We start from the raw sequence: 18,055 nt of genomic DNA on the forward strand, positions 1-18,055 counted from the left end.
TTCTAATACTGACTTTTCACCCTTTAAACCCATTTTCTCATTCTATTTTTCATCAGAACTCTGCTGCTCCCAAGTACAAATATAAATGGACAAAGGCCTGAGAATTTTGCTTAGAACTGCAGAAAGGAGTTGAAGTTCACACTTGGACCATATCCAGTTTTCTGCCATCACAAAACTCTATTCAGTCCCCCTGCTTAGGAGAAGCAAATTACATAAAGAAAGGAACAAAACTTTCCTTTTATCTATTTTTCAATTTATTATGTATAAGTATTTTTGTAAAAAGTTACTTTGGTAGACTTCTAGTGGTCACGTATGTCTCAATTACCTGTACAACTAACTTCACAAATTTTTAAGTTAATAAAAATACAAGCATAGTTTATCCTAAACCTAAATTATTTTAATTCAGAAAAAAAAAAATCTTACTAAGTTACTCATGTCTCTGTGGGTTGGGTTCCAAAGAGTAAAATCTGTGAGCATGGTGGGGAAAAAAAACTTTGAGAGAGAGAAAAAAAAGTAAATTCTTCAAATAAATAAATGAGCAAGCTGTTTTGTCATTTGAAATATTATCAGTATGTTTGCTGATTAATATCATACAAATATTCATTTCATACTTTTGGAATATGAGAAACACAAAATTCAAGATTATGAAGCGTGTTTACTCTATAAGCAAGAGTACTGAATGTGTCATCAGCAGAGTTTATCAGTTTACAATTAGGAGGGTTTAGGCACCATCAAAGAGGAACTTCTACAAGATAACACAATAAAGCTAAGATCCTAGTCTCAGCAGATTTATATGAGGGCAAAAAAGGAAGTAACTCACTTTTTCCAACTATGGGAAACAGGAAGAAAGCAATTCTCCTCTATGATAAATGAGCCATTCTGAGCTGGGAAATCAGAGCATCTCCCTGTTTCATGCACTCCGTTTGTGCACTTCCTATTCTTTGCTGCAAGCTGTTTCTTTCATCTTACAAATACAAGAAAATTAAAACTGTACTATTGAGGACATATGAGGAATTTAATCTTGAAAGAGGTGAACTACGATGATGTATTACTATAGTACTCTGATATAAAATCAGAAGGAGACTGAGCTTGCAAAAGCATAATATTGTTATCATTTAAAGCTACGTTTATTTGGGGGAAGAAGACACATTCTGAATGACTCACCAAGGTTAGTGCACTGAGGCCACCACAGACCTTCGAGGCCATTTGACGTGAGTTGTCTCGATAAACCCATACCCAGGGTGTTATCAATGACCCCTGCTCCAAGAAACCAAGGTGAGAACCAACAAGTGGAACCATTTTGTTATATCCTGCATTTATTTAAGCAAACCGAATGTGTAGAGATAGGAAATTAAAGCGTTATCATGTTTTACAAATACAGAAAGAAGACACAGAATAATAATACCCTGGAGAGAGCGCATCTGAGAACGCGTTTCTATCACAGGAGAACACTTGCAGGGACCACTTGGAAGCCAAGGCCGATGCATCCATCTGTCATTCTTGTTCTGACATCGTTGACGTCGTTTTAACAGATAAATCAGCGATCTGCTCTTAAACGAATGGTAATACTAACGATTATGGTAGCCGTGAGGGGTTTGTGAGTAACTATCTATACATACATGATGCTAGGCTTAATGTGTTATTTCAATGCCGCTGTACATTATGCAGGGGGAAATAACGTCTTGTTACACAATTCCTGTGACATCCACTAAAATGTGAACTAGTTTGCATAGGTTAGTCCTTTGGGCAGCACGATGTTGCTCTAGTCCACCAAGGCTTAAAGATTCACAGTGTAGAGGAAAAAAACATGAATTAAAGCATTTCTACTAAAATATATTTTAATAGCTGGTGTTAACAATTTGCATAACAAAAGCCAGATTATATTAATAACATTGTATTGTTCTGTAAGCCCCTTCATTTTAAAAACATGAAGCGTTTCCTGTAAAACTGTATGCTCTCAAAGTTAGTACAATCTTGCAAATTAATCATCAACCACAATTCTACATATTTTGAGGCAAAGAGAAGCCAATCTGCACAATGATTCAATTTGGGGTTTTAATCACAGGTCAAAGACCAACGGTCCCACACCCCTCCTGTAACACGCTCGGTGCTGCTTCTAAATGCTCAGCAGTTCGTTGCGCGAACACCGAGGAAGGGAACTCTGATGCAGTTTTCTCTTTTCCTTTAAAATAAATCATTCTTAACAGCAACTGGATTACAAAGAAGTATATACTATGCAAATTGAATACCACATATCAAACACAAAAAGCCTATGGAATTCCCACGAAGATACTGAAGTAACACGGACAACTGGGGAGGAGGTGTGCCTTAGGGATCCTTCCAGGCTTGCGGAACAGGGAATGATGGCCACAGAAGCATCGTACAGCGTCTTGACTTTTTTGGATCAGCACTGGTTGGCAGTGCCTGGAAAGAACCCTAATGGGCACGGAATACTTCAGAAAGAGACCTTCATTTTAGCATTCTTAACTTGGTTTACACAGCTTCTTATTAACCCAAGCTTTCTCACCTCCATGTCGAGTTACCCCAAACAACCGTACTCTAGCCACTTTCAGATTATCAGAAGCAAACAGCTAAGGTATAATGAATTTATGAAGTGAATTTCATCTTATGTAATGAATTCAGCCTCATAACATAACTCTTCTATCTTACAATAGGTATTTTAAATCTCAAACCTAAAGTTAATGTTTATGCATCTCAACTATATATAAATCCACAAAGAACCTTTCAGAAATAGACGGAAGAAGTCAGTATTTTCTAAACCTCTAGAGGTAAAATACAATCATCTATCACCTTTCGTATCTGTCAGGAGCATCTCACTTCCCCACCATAAAAAATACCAATCATATAATAAAATATTACTATAGAATAGGCAGAAGCTTGCTTGCTTGGTTTTCTTTTCAAGACCATAGTGAATAAACAAGGGTAATCATAAAGGCACCTATATATTTTTTATATCTCTGTATTATAATTTTGGTATAAACTATTAATATATCCACTTTATATAGGGAGGTGTTATTAAAGGATTTTCTTTATCTTTTCTTTATCTTTTCATTAATAACATTCTACTGGAGATGGACAAACCTGAAAAAGAGGTGCACCTTGAGCTTCCACTGTGTGTTTAGAAAAGTCTGCTTCCCAAATCCCAGAGTGTTGTCTAGCTCAACACGGAGGATAAGGAATGAAAGACTGTGGCGAGACTGGCGAAAAGGTATCTTCGTCATCCTCATGCAATGAACCTGGTGGCAAGAGAGGGGCTGGTCTGATCGCATCCATATTCATACAGGGTGCTCCTGGGAACTGTGCTTGCAAATTCCTGTGTGGTGTCTGAGGTGGGGGAGGCCTGAGAAGATGCGGGGACAGCGCGGAGATCTGACAACCAGATAAATATTTCAAAGTGGGCTACACTGCGGATGTGTAAACAATAACAAGAAGACAATGAAGACTTTGTCTTGCCACAGGTTAGAAATAGAAAGCTCTCCCAGAGAACGAGAATTAGTAAAAACGCCTACTACAAAAACTTACACCAAAAGCAATATATTCTGTTGCCATGCTCTTCTCAAGAGAGAGATGATCCACGTACAGTTGTGTTTTCGGAACTTTGAAAAGCGTATCGAACTGCCCGTGTGCTTTTATCAGGATTGAGAACACGTTTAGAAAATCAGGTGCCTGCTCTCTGTGCTTGGGCACATACACAGTCTTCTTTAACTTGATTTTTAAAAGGACTGTTTTTGAAACCATTCTTGAGCTGTCAGCATTATATGTAGCATCTGCCCGCTGCCAAATCGACGGCGAGAGGGGGAGTGTGGAAAGGGGAGAAGTTGTCCGAGAATACAGTTTTGAAAATGATGCTGTAAAAATAGCGCTTTGGTTTTATACATCTATTGTTTCCTATATTTCTGCTGAGATGCTTAATATCCTGACAGGCTTTAGTAATGGTGACAACACTATCAAATCATAGCATCAGCAACATGTGCAACTGGTTCTCCCTCAGTCTTTATTGTAAAATAACTGCTCTCTAGTTAAATTCTGATCCGATCTTAATTCCTGAAGGCTGAAAAGGAGAAACATTTTACTATGCAAACATTATGTGAGGCTTAAAATTTTAGGAGAATTATTCCCCAAATAAGTATTGACGTTTACATTCAGTGAATCTGATTTTGAAATCAGTGGATGAGAAAAACAATGAAACATCAAGCTGTTACTTTATGGTTACTTCCCCGATTATAATCATCATTTCAAATCGGTTTCCTTTGAGCTTCCTATAAATGTGCTATTTATCAAAAATTGTACCCGTCTTACATTTCCTCTACAAATTTAATCAACAACTACTCTTTTATAATCACAAAAAAGTAGTCTGTCTGGGTGAATCTTAAATATTTACTTAATGGTATAATAAAATTAATAAGCAAGCTTATTGCCCTCAGTTTTAATGCACAGAAATTTTTGCAAGAATATTGCAAGTTCCGCTTGTCTTTGCAGGTTTTTGTATAAGACACCAAGATCGATATGGGGTTTAATCAGATGAATCACAACTGGTCATTTCAATGACAGAAAATCAGCTAAGCTGGCTATGTGGTAATATGTAAAACCCCCTCAAAAAGTCTCTAGTTATTTGCCTGAATTTTTCCCTTTTCAATTTTACATCGGTGTCATGTAGATGCAGCTTGAATGTAATAAACCTTATTTAATTACTCTTTTAGCCCGATGAAAATAAGACTACAGATTCTCAAAACGATGTGCTTACTTTTCAAAGGTGTAAATGAATTAACATTTGCCTTTGGACCAATAAACATTTCAGTAAAAGATGTTTTACAGCATATTTTGTTAATTTCTTTGAATATATTATTAAGGCAGAAAGCCCCAAGGCCCATACATTTGATTACATTTTTGTAACTTTACTTTTTCAGTTTCATTACAGCTACAGAGTCAGGCCCTACATGACTGCTACCTTGTTGCAAGTCTCACTAAGGGCATGGTCAGAAAAACACAGAGTTGCTGATGGACCTTAGTCTCTCCAGTGATCTTGACTGTGGACTCCAGGTTAAACTTCACGACATGACGGTCACGGCTGTGAATCCAGCCAGAGCCTGCAATGTCACTCATTTGGAAATGAAAATGTGACAACGATCTCTTTTTAAATGAACAACCTGTTGGGCCTGTACCTCAAATCTCTGGTGACATCCCAATCTCACCCCTGGATGTGATTTACAAAATAAAAACCAGAAAGTGGAAAGGAAGTCTTTTCATTAAGCGGTTTTAGTGGCTAGATTCCCATTCCAGAATCTGAATACCATTTTCCCAAATAAGAAACCAGATCACCTGTCTCTGTGTGCGGAGCTGGTAATCTTTTGTTCGCTGGCTTCCCCCAGCACACTTCGTATTCCGACTTTGTAACTGGCTTTTATGAAGTTTTCTTTGCTTTTAAATCAATAGCGGCATTAAGTTAATGAAAGCTGTTCAATAAACACCTAAATCACTTATTTGCTAGAGTATACATCTATTTCCTAAGGTGTAAATCCTTCAAAACTAGAGTGCAGTGCGGCAAGAGAATCTCAAGCAACTTTTCAAGTTATGTTTTTCTGATGAGCTGGCAACTAGAGGAAAGGGCTTTTAGATATCGGCCACACTTTTTGTTTTAATAACAGGAACAGGCAGTGCAGCTGCCTATGTTACAGAAGCTTGAACCTACATGACATGCAACAGGGTAAAGGCTATTAGTATCAGGGAAATAATATAGATGACCTTAAAATTTGCCCTTTGTAGAGTAGCTGTGAAGTAATTTGGTCCTGACATTCTAGGCAGCCAAGCATATACTTAGGTCCATAGAATGTAAATGGAGAGTAGGATACACCTCGGTACAAATGAGAAATAAACAGACCCAAGTTGGCCCAGGGAACAAGGAAATTTCTTTGTTCGGTAGAAGTTTCTAGATCCCTAAGGCCACCAGTCAATATAATTTTAACCAAACTGTCATTCTGCCACTGCTTACATTTAATATATTTAGGCAATTTTCACTTGAATTGGAAATTGTGTCGTGACTCAAAAGCTAAATGGTTTTTAAATTATCGGCTGTGTTGCTGAATTACGAGGACTGGCTTCTGGTGATTCCAAAGGGACAGCTAAGAAATTTCATATACTTGTGACATTTAAGGGACAAACGTCTCTATTAAACGTCTCTATTAAAGTCTACAAAAATACATTTCCCCAGAAGGGTTCACGATAGCCAATCAAAGGAAAACATTAACACAATTAGCAGCACCAGGTCTCCAGACCTAATTATTTTGTTTATACGAATTACCGAAAATGCTGCTGTTTTCAGCCCAGAAGTCATTCCTTCTTCCTGGTACCTGCGTGTCTAATTGTCAAAGGAAGGATAGATTACTGTAAAATAACTGCCAAGTTGTCTTAAAAGTATCTTCTACCTTTTAAAAAGATTACGTTTAGTGTACATTAGAACAAAGCTCAAAGGGCAAGGAAAAATGATTAATTAACAAACTCAATGTAATTCGCCGGAAGCATCCCGGTTTTCCCAGTTCTCTGCACCGTGCCGTACATCCAGCCGTCGTCGATGGGCTGCACGTTGACGATGTAGTCGCCATCCCTGAAGGAGACTTCATCTTCATCCTGGGCACTGTAATCGTACATGGCTCGGTAGGTCCTCTGAGGAGGGAAAGACGGGGTCACACGATGGACACCAAGATAGTCACAGCCGCAAATGCGGGTCGCAACAAACCAACCCACGCATAAAGTAACTATCAGGAATCTTCCCAAGCACATCTATTTCTGGAGTCCTGCAAACCAGAGCGTACTGTCTGTCCTGACTGTGTTCATCTCAAGGTTACTAGTCTGGCAAAAGACGTAATACTGGGGGCCAGAGCAAGCCGCTAAATACAATAGCTAGCCCGTCAAAAAGTAAGCTCTGAAGCAGTAAAGCCACTCCCCCAGCTTCAGATAAGCCCAGACACCTTAGATTATGTAGATTCTCCCCTAGTCCACATTCTTCAGAGAACAAAACACACCATAGTGGCAGACAGGTCCAAGTCACTGCCAAATCACTACCGTCGGTCCCCTGGCAGAGACAATGAACTTGACTAAAAATGTTTGTTTCCTCTTAAAAATATTTAAAACAAATAAAAGAAAAAATCCATAATATACTCAATAGGTTTTTGTATCACAGTGATAGAAATCTAGCATATAAATGTCCTGAATATTTAAGTACATATAATTAAGTCCTTGTTACAATGAGGAAATTTTTTAAATGAGTTTTACTATATTTGTTTTCATTTGAGGCCAAGCGTTTAGCTAATGATATCAGACAATCTCAAAATCAATCATAGACTGAGGAAACTGGCTGAGATGCAAAGAACTTTAGAGTGAATAAAGATACCTTACTACCAGTTATAAAAAATAAGTAGGTCACAGACGTGTGACGTATAGCCCAGAAAAACAGTCAATAATATTATAATAACTTTAATGGTGCATAATCCATAAAAACACCAAATCACTATGTTGTACACCTGAAACTAATATTGTAAGTCAACTATACTTCAACAAAAATACATTTTAAAAAAGGTATTTTACAAGCTTAGAAGGGCCACCTCTTTCTAAGTGCACAGGCGAAGGCCAAGGGACTGTGTCGGAAGCCCGGAGAAGCAATTTCAGCCTAAGATGCCACATTTGACTAAATGACCCGGAACACTGCTGCCAAGCCTTACATTCAGTGAATGAATCAGCACTCCAAGATTTCCAGAGGAGGACTCAAAGACATATGCTGGCTGTGTCATTTAGCTCTCAGTGGCCATTCTGATTCACTAGTTAACGTGACCAGATATTTGTGCTTTTTTTACTGAATGAAGACCGTAGTTGACAACTTCCAATCATGAGATAACAATGAGGTTATGGTACTGGTAGAGTCTCTGTATGTTTTACTGTTTGCATGTTTTCTCATCGTGCCTCCCCTTCTCAACGGTCTACCCCTATATGTCTTCCACTTCCTTAGGGAAGCCTGTAAAAATGCAACACATCATCATTTACCCTTTATATAAAAAATGTACCCTATTCAATTCAACTGTATTCTACGTGCATTTACATTCTGGAGATAAAATATGAAGACCAGGGAAGGAGGAACGCTTCAAATGGGCACTTACTAGATTTGGTGAATGCTGCATTGACCTCATGGATGACAAGCTGGTCTGATGCATGTACCCATACCCTTGAGAATGGCTTTGCTGGTAGGCTCCAGGAAGAACAGGTGCTGGGCGTTAAACAGACACACACACAAAGAATCCTTAAACCGAGTCTCGAAGTACCCCTCCCAAGCCCTCAGGTGACCCCATGCTCTGCTAGACATTTCTGAAACCAAATGCCATTTTCAGTGTCATGTGAAATTTGAAGAGTGATATTGTAAGTGATCTCTAGAGCAGTATAAATGTCAGTAATTAAGGACATATACAGGTAATCAGTTTAACATGCAGTTAAATATGTTAGAAATATTTGTATTACACTATTGCAGATGCTATGTTAAAACAACACAAATACAAAACAGAAATTTCCCGCAATCCCTTAACAAGATCCTGTTTTCATTTGGCATGGGATCCTTGTAGGTATTTTCCAAAATAAAAATAAGAAATTTAAAGGAATTTACAACAAGGACCTATTGTATAGCACAGGGAATTATTCTCAATATTTTATAATAACCTATAAGGGAAACTAATCTGAAAAAGAACAGATTTACATATATATGCATAACTGAATCACTGTGCTGTACACCTGAAACTAACACAGCATTGTAAATCAACTATACTTCAATTAAAAAAAAAGAAATTTAAAGGAATTTAATTGGATTGTCACTGACAGGGTATAAGTGTTTTCACAGGATATTTAATAATGGGTGCTTTCAATATTTTGAGACATACTTTTGAGAATATTACCTTTACAAAGGTAAAATATTACTTTTGAGAATATTACCTTTACAAAGACGGTAAACGTAGCATAGGTTTAGCAACAAATGTTTGTTAAGCCTTAAAAGAAAATTTTACTTAGAATATTACAAATTATCCATTTTATTTTTGGCTATAAGTTAGCTGGATAGTGTTAGGAAAGCCTGAGGAACGAAACCACTTAAAGAATTTCGTAAACATTATCCTTCTATAATACATAAAAAAAGATAGTATTCACTTAGTTTGTGCTGTTCTCACCACTAATTAATGACATTCAAAAGACATAGTTCCTGTTTTGAAGAAAACTGAATTCTGGATAAACCAATACAGAAGCTACATAAAACCCTACGAAATCAGTAGTGTGTGTTTAAGTATTTGTAACCAGAATCATGGGCTATAAATGAAGGTATTTTAGTAGGCATGCCCTTCGTTGTGGTTTGAATAATTATATGATGCACTAGTAAAACTTTTATGATATACGTGCTATAAAAACCCACAATAGGTTGCCATCTTTGTTCAATCAGGTTGAGTATATAAAGTAATTATCATGGGTTGATTTATTCAGGACAGTTATAATAAAAGAATAAAGCAGATATAATTCTTGGGTATTATGAATAATTAATATTTTATAAGTGGCACACTCATTCTAATGATATATGAGAACATCAAACTTGAAAGAATTTAATCATCAGAAAATTACAAATCATTAATCTGTTCTCCAGATAATAATGATATTAGGTTAAATGGGGATTTTTTAAATAGTTCTTGAATTAATTCATATTACAATGTTGTTACAACTGTGTTTATTTAATGTCTTTTTCGAGAAAGATCCTTACTTGGATTGTAGTATATTATAAAGTGATTAAACATCAAATATGTCAGAAAACAGCACTTTTTAACATTATCAACTCAATTTGAATATTAACATCAATAGATGTCAAGGATGTTGTCATAATTCCCTCATGAAGAAAAAATACTGGAATTCCCATAAATATCTAGACCTACTTAACTAGCTGAGTAAAAGAGATTTTTCTTGTGTTGGAAGCTGGAAACAATGACCATTCATTTATTTACTCCCTTGACTATCAGCAAGCATTTAAGAGACTTCATGCATGCACAGAGCTTACTACCTTTCCTGTCACTTAGTAAGCTGGCATGGATGTTAACAATAATCACTGCCCACTATGCTCAAAGCATGCAGGTATAAGAGGAGTGACAAAACTAACTGCCCTCCTAGAGCAGTGATGGCCTTGGACATCTGTCCTTTGCCCAATGAAGGAAATGGCTCAGGATACTTAGGGCATTTCCTTAAATACATTATTAGTCAATGACTCCAACTGCATCCCCAGGCCAGCAGTCTTGAACTGGTTTTTAATCCATTTAAAGAAGACATTGCTTCATTATTATTTTGATCTATCTGTAAATACTTAAGATTAAATAAGTAACCCTTGACAAGTAATAAAAATAAAGAATTAAACACTTAATCCTTTGTTACACTACTTAACTATGACCTTTAAATTTTGATGTATAGAATCACGCACAACCATCTTAAAATATTTTGGGGAAAAAATGATCAGGAAAGGATAATGATGAAAAAACTCTTAAATATGTTATCTCATCAGCTGTAATGCGTTTATGTTTACACAGGTTGTGCATGATAATCCCAGTTTAGCACCCATCAGTACTGACAACTCAAGAATGTCGTTTAACAGTGTTCTCTAGATACAGAACCATAATTCAAAAAGACACATGCACCCCAATGTTCATTGCAGCACTATTTACAATAGCCAAGACATGGAAGCAACCTAAATGCTCATCAACCAATGAATGGATAAAGAAGATGTGGTACATATATACAATGGAATACTACTACTCAGCCATAAAAAAAGAAATAATGCCATTTGCAACAACATGGGTGGAAGTCAAGTAAGTCAGACAGAGAAAGACAAATATCATATGATATCACTTATATGTGGAATCTAAAGAATTGGTATAAATGAACTTATTTACAAAACAGACATAGGATCACAGATGTAGAAAACAAACTTAAGGTACCAAAGGGGAAATGGGGGGGGCGATAAATTGGGAGATTGGGATTGACATATACACACTACTATATATAAATAGATAACTAATAAGGACCTACTGTATAGCAGAGGGAACTCTAGTCAATATTCTGTAATAACCTATATGGGAAAAGAATCTAAAAAAGAATGGATATATGTATACGTATAACTGATTCACTTTGTTGTGTACCTGAAACTAACACAACATTGTAAATCAACCATACTCCAATAAAAATTTTTTCAAAAAGAAGAAAAGTGTTCTCTAACTTTGGCTTTTAAAAATGAAAATTCATGCCTACTCAATTGTTCAAATCCGACCTTCAAAAGGAATCTGTAGCTACTGTCAAATACAGAAGGAGAAGAAGGTATTTATCCTAAACACGTGTGGGCTGGAGAGAGCAGGAGAGTTTAGAATGAGAAACCTTGTCCTTACGGTCTCTCCTCATGCCTTGATTGATTATTTCCATCTCCCTCTCTGTTTACATTATTTAATGCAAGTCTCTTTGGGGTTATCAAACTTGTTATCTACCTTATACCTGGTACAACAGAAGATATTTTAGGAAGCTCCTATTAGGACTATGAAAAATATAACTGAGAGCTCAGAGGAATCAACTTACTAAAAGCAAATCCCTATTTAAAAAGAGGCACAGATATTGCTTTTTTATTGTTGTGCTACATGAATGTTTTTTATGAAACATAGGTGAAACAAGCAAAAGGAAATTTCAGGTAATGGCTTTGGAAATTGGGTTTATTATGGATTTGGCTAAAAGATAGCTATTCCACGTGAGTATGAGACATTGTCCACAAAAATATGGAATTCAATGGGTTTTTGCAAAAGCAAGATGTTAGGCTAATTTTGCAACAAACAAGTACTTCTTATGAAAGAGAAAAACACACAGTGCCCTCCTTATTAAACTAGTGGTCAGACAGCATGAGCATTTTTTTTTTCTTTTGGCCGCACAGAGCGGCATACGGTATCTTAGTTCCCCCTGACCAGGGAATGGAACCCGCATCCCTTGCTGTGGAAGCACGGAGTCTTAACCCATGGGCATTAGTACAGATGGTGGTAAAGGTATGATGGTCTTCCAGCCCAAGAGTCTTGAGGTTGAGCAGTTTCTATTTCAATAGCATAAAAGCCACAAAACAGTGGCTTTCATTATACTAAGGCAACAACAAAACACAAAAGTGTGACAACTTTCATTTCACATTCGTAAGATTTATGGACCAGAGGTCTGGAAGATGACTAAAGCTCTGAGGGTTTCAGGCTCTATTTGAAATGTCCTATAGTATTTATAAAACTGAAATCTCTCTTCTAGTGCACAAAAAATTCTTACATAAACAGCCAACACTAATATTTTCTAATTAAGGCTTATTCTTATGATTGAAGGAGGTAAAGTCAAGACAAAGAAAGAAGTAAGTAGACAGGAAGATCATAAAACAGAAGGTAAAAATGGAGGAAGGAAAATTTTTAGGAGCCTTCAGAAATCTGAAACTGGAAAAATAAGGAAATACATGTAAACATACAAAGATTGGAGTAAATGAACCACAGAAATTCACCCAAATTAAAAGCAGAAAAAGCACCCCAAAAATGTCCACTCTGGGGAAGGTACCCAGAGCAGATGGGAGAAGAGAAAGAGAATTATGGAAGTGTCCTCCGTATGCCTGTGCTTTATGTATCGCCCCTTAATTAACAGAATAACTCTCTAATACAAGTGTCATTCCCACTTTATAGAATACAAATACAGAGGCTGGGAGATTAAGCAGGAAGGCATCAGAACAATCATCTCTGCGCAGTGACACCACAATAAAAGTCTCAGGTCATTACAGCAGGAGTGGAAGTTTTGACAGCCTCACAATGACCATAGAGTAATAGTATATGGCCAAACTCCAAATGCAGAACATAAAAATAAAAATGGTGCTTTACTGATGTCTTAGGTCATCTGGGGTGCGTATAAAAAAATACCACAGACTGCGGGGCTGAAACAACTAACATTTATTTCTCACGGTTCTGGAGACTGGGAAGTCCAAGAGTAAAGCTTCAGCAGATTCGGTGTCTGGTGAGAATCTGCTTCCTGATTCACAGAAGGCCATCTTTTTGCTGCGTCCTTACATGGCAGAAGGTGAGGGAGCTCTGTGGGGTCTCTTTCATAATGGCACTAAATCCCATTCATGAGGACTCCACCCTCATGACCTAATCGCCTGCCAAATGCTACACCTCCTAGTACTATCGTATTGGGGGTTAGGATTTCAACATATGAATTTGGGCGGGGGGACACAAGCATTAAGTCTATAGCAATTAGCTAACTATAGACACAGAATGAACAGAGAAAATAATTTTGGGGTTTTTCTCATAGGCTTACTTTTTTAAAAATCTAGAATAAGGAGAAAATCAGCCCTCGGGAATTTTCCAATGAAGAATACAAGATGCAATGAAATCAGAAATATTTTAGATATTTAGAAATATTTTAGATATTTAGAAATTCTAAAATATTTAGAAATAGATGGTTTTATCAGCTAATGCATGTCAAAGAACTTAATGAGGTTTTTTTTTTTCCCCTAGGACAGAAAAATCTCTATTTAGACAATCACAGGAAAATTGCTACTGAACGAAGACATAAACGTAAAAAAGAAAGTATGAAGATGCTGTTAGTTTTGAAGTAAATATTAAATAATGAGCTAGATCCTAACTAGATCTCATGTAGGCCATGAACCAGGTGGTTGAGCTAACTGGTAATAACATAGGCCCCTGATGTGAACCTTCTTGCTCAAATGGCTTTTGCACATGCCATCAAGAGTTCCATGCCAGGGCCGCAAGTCCTCGTGGCCTCTGATTCTCTCCACAAGCTACAGTGGGGACTAAATCCACAACAATTATGCCTAATCCAGTAACAGGATGCTATTTTTTAATCTGAGAGAATTCCTAGCACTATAGAAAATGCTTTTCCGTCCCTGCAGTAAACAGAAACAAGCCAGACTGCCTCTAGGTTTTAGTTGTTGGTTTTTAATAATAAGCTGTGAATAGACAACTGCCTGAGAAACAGCCTTGCTACATAAGAAACTATGAATAAACAGACTTTAACATAAAAGTGAAACCAACCATCTACCACTGAGTTAAAACCACCAAGTTTTAGAGACAGGCATAGTCATCACTGTGATATAAAACATTGCTCAAACTTTGGAAGCCATATGTAAAAATAAAAGCAATCATTACTATATCATATTTTACATTTTCAGCTCCAGTGTGGGCCATGAACTGTGGGAAGGAAAGGAGGAGAGAGGAGGATTCAGGTATTTGCAGTGAGTTTCAACCCTGGCTGCATATTAAATTCACCTGGGATGTTTTAAAACCATGCTATGTCCAGGTCCCCCAGATTAAATCAGAGTCTCTGAGGTGGGAGTGGGAGGGAGTGGACACTGGTGTTTTATTTTTTAAATCTTCCAAGTGATTCAAATGGGCAGCCACGATGAAGAACAACTAAGCTACTGCTGGTGTCCTTCTTCTCCACCTGACACAAATTTAGAGGCACATGTGATCCTATTTATGCTACTCCCAAATTCCCTCTCTCCCCCTGCAATGGACTAAATGTCTGTATCCTCACAAATTCATATGTTGAAATCCTAACCGCCCCCCCTACAATGTGATGGTCTTTGGAGGTGGGGCCTTTGGGTGATTAGGTCATGAGGGTGGAGCCCTCATGAATGGGATAAGTGTCCTTATGAGAAGAGGCCAGAGAGTTAGCTAGCTTTCCTTCTATCACGTGAGGACACAAGGAGAAGATAGCAGTCTGCAGCCAAGAAGAGGGCCCTCCGCAGACCTGACCATGCTAGCACCCTCATCTCTGCCTTCCAGCCTCCAGGACTGTGAGAAATAAATATGTGTTGTTTCTAATCCACCCAGTCTATGGTGTTCTGTTATAGCAGCTGAAGAAGCTAAAGCACACACACACACCATGACTTTTTTCTACTTGTGGAGGAAAATGTTTAACCCAGGGCTCAAGAAGCAACCGGGGATTGTGGGAAGAAAGCTGAGCCACGAGGAAGCTCACCACAGGATAACTGGGCAGGGTTGGGGGGGGGGGCTACCATTTGACACTCCTGGTGAGGCAAGAGCTACGTGGCACCAGCAATGGCGGGGGGGACTAATAAAGTCCCCACTTCCAGGTCACCATTTGAGAGGAAAGGGAGACTGGGCAGCCAAGAACCATCTTTGCAATAATAAAGCCTCCCTTTCCTCCCCAGAGAAGACTTGCTTCCTAACCAGGTTGATACAGACAATGTCTCCCTGTTGGGCAGGTTTGCTAGTGGTCCCCTTACACGATTGCGAGTTTCCTGAGCTTAGCACTTCTCAGCTGTGACAAAGATCCACTGTGTGCTCAGCATCTACCTGCACTTGCTCCCATGACCCACCGGCCACGGTCTTCCTTGGAACTCAGGGGGTGGAGGGGCAAGGGGAACTGTGGCCACAGGAAGCCCATGCTGCCTGCTGTGTCGTGGGTATAAAGGTTTCTTTGTTTTCTTACCAGCTGGGTTTATGAAGTGTGGTGAGACAGCCCTGCAGCTACACCGCACTTAGGGATTGCTTGATCACTTGATTGAACAGTAGCAATCTGTGATTATATTTTCTTTTGTGTGTGATGTTTTCCTGGAGGTAATCGTTAACCTCTTTTATTATTTGCAGGGTTCTAGGCATTTGGGATACATTTTAAAAAATATCTTTGCAAAATCAAAAATTATCTCTCAAGCCAATGCTATATTCCTAACAATTTCTCCTTCTAGACTCCCACGTCATCTTTGTTTTAATTTTCCAGTCTTTTATGAATTTTATTACTATAAAGTACCGCAAACCTCCTTTAAGAAAATGCAGTACACATGAAGATGTTTAAGCACCTAGGTATGCGCTTCTGTGAACCTTAATGAGGGAAAGATGTAACATAGGATTCCCAAGGAATACAAAATATGAATATGATAAAATTTGAATAATATAAATGAAATGCTTACAACTAGGAGGACTAACTCAGTTTGCTTGGAACTTTCTCGGGTTTCACACTGAAGGTTCTGCTTCCCAGGAACCTCCTTAGTCTTGGGCAAATTGGCACGGTCGGTCCCTCTCCTTATGCCATGCGGGGGCCCTGTGCCTAGAGTGTCACATGTGTGAGCTGGTGGAATCGTCACCCTTTGACAGATGGTAAATGCCCATTTCACAGACAGAGAGTCTGAAGGTTAGCAAGATTCATAACTTGGTCAAAAATATCAGAGCTATGAGGAGCTAGTATTTAAATGCCAACAGTCTGACTCCAGAAACCAAACTCTGGGCTGTACCACACCAAAATGATCATGGAAGAAATGACAAGATAGCATGAGGTTAATTTACAAATAAGCATTGTGAATTCAGAAATGTGGAAGAGCGCTATGGTCTGGAGAGGAGCTTCTAGGAGCGGGGAGGACCCGACCCGAAGTCGGAAGAGTCAGCATCAACCATGCACTCCTGCCAGTGGGGCAGAAAGGAGTTAGAGGGAGGGAAAGAAGAAAGAAAGAGGTTTAATGGGGAGATATGCAAAGCAGGCTTCTTATGCTCACAGGGGCAACTCTAGTTGTCACTGACTTTTCTGTGGTAAACTCTGGGGTACAAACCCCCCAAAAAGTTTCTGTGTCTGTGGTTGATGAGGTGTGCCAGGACATCCCTGGAAGGAATCATAGTGAGAACAATTCATTCACTTTTGGAAAAGCAAGCTCAAATCACAGACAGCAGCATCACTTCTGAAGCAATGGCTTTTAGGTTTCTTCTAAGGGTCATTCTGGCATCTGATAATTCTCTGGAGTGTGTGTGTGCACACATGTTTAACCTTTGCTGCTTCTTCCCATTGCCAATACTATCCTACGTTACCTAGGGCGCTCGTCATTCAGTCACCTCATCCTGTATGAATGATTTCAGGTCTATGTTCAAATCACGTCTCCTAGTAGGAATCAACCACTTTCCCACTGAGCAGCAAAGACCCCCATCATGACGCCACCGAACAATTTTCAAGGTCATTCTGTAGAAACTGCCTGAAAAATGTCACTCTCTTGAGTCATTGTCAGCATAGTGACAAGCTCTACTCCCACAGACATTCCAAGAATCTAGCTGAAAATACAATGAAGTCCAGGAGACTATTTAACTATTTTCTTCCCTAAACTTAAATGATAGACTTATAATGTTGCTTCAATCAAATGTAAGTTGGCTATTTAAAGATTCCTAATTACCTGTTAACCGCAAAAGGAAACATATATAGGTTATGTACTTTTTAGAACCATGCATACATACATTACATCTCACCATTTCATTTATATATTTGGCTTAGTTGTCTCAAGCAAGAACTTCTAAAATATTGTTTTGGGACTCTGCAATTCCTAAATGTTGAAAAAGACACAAAGTTAGTTATATTTTAAATTATCTGCCAGTTACACTTAATTACTCTCGAAAGCCCAGAAAAGCAGTATGTTTTGATTTCAAAGCTGTTTTTTCTCTAGAAAACCTAAGTCTGTGGATGTTCTCTGACAGAACCGAGCTAAGACGTAATGTGGTTTGAATAGAAATAGAGCACTTTGGATTGAAGAATGCCTGCTATTTTGCTTCAGAATAATCTAGCCAATTTACTCCTACATTTAGATTTGAATTTCAACTTGCGTAGTTTTTTCCTCAGATTTATTTCTAATTTTTAGCTATCAAAGCCAGAATAAACTCCCCAACTTGTAACCGTAACCCAACCGTAAATACGAGCAGGTCTGTCACTGATGGAAAAGGAAATAATTTCTGCCCCAGATTAGAGAGTCTTTAATAATATTCTCATGGCACAAAATCCATATGGCATGTATCTGTGTCTACAGGCATATGTACACGATCCCTCAAAACAAGTCAGAAGGGCTTCCCTGGTGGCGCAGTGGTTGAGAGTCCGCCTGCCGATGCAGGGGACACGGGTTCGTGCCCCGGTCCGGGAAGATCCCACATGCCACGGAGCGGCTGGGCCCGTGAGCCATGGCCGCTCAGCCTGC

The 18,055-nt window shown here is 38.4% G+C and overlaps 1 protein-coding gene across 2 annotated transcripts in view; it reads right to left on the reverse strand.

Annotated features, from left to right (window-relative positions):
* Positions 1–1,294: 1,294 nt before the first annotated feature.
* Positions 1,295–18,055, reverse strand: part of NEBL (nebulette) — a 338,669-nt gene continuing 321,908 nt past the window's right edge. For both annotated transcript variants that reach the window (XM_027121788.1, XM_027121789.1), the window contains 2 exons: positions 8,169–8,275; positions 1,295–6,681 (listed from right to left, as the gene is read on the reverse strand). In XM_027121788.1, coding sequence (XP_026977589.1) covers positions 6,505–6,681; positions 8,169–8,275 — 284 coding nt within the window. In that variant the 3' untranslated portion in view covers positions 1,295–6,504. The remainder of the gene's footprint in view (positions 6,682–8,168; positions 8,276–18,055) is intronic.

Source organism: Aethalodelphis obliquidens, unplaced genomic scaffold (assembly GCF_003676395.1).
Source record: "Aethalodelphis obliquidens isolate GAN/ISIS:26980383/991018 unplaced genomic scaffold, ASM367639v1 scaffold23, whole genome shotgun sequence".
NCBI classification, from domain to species: domain Eukaryota; kingdom Metazoa; phylum Chordata; class Mammalia; order Artiodactyla; family Delphinidae; genus Aethalodelphis; species Aethalodelphis obliquidens.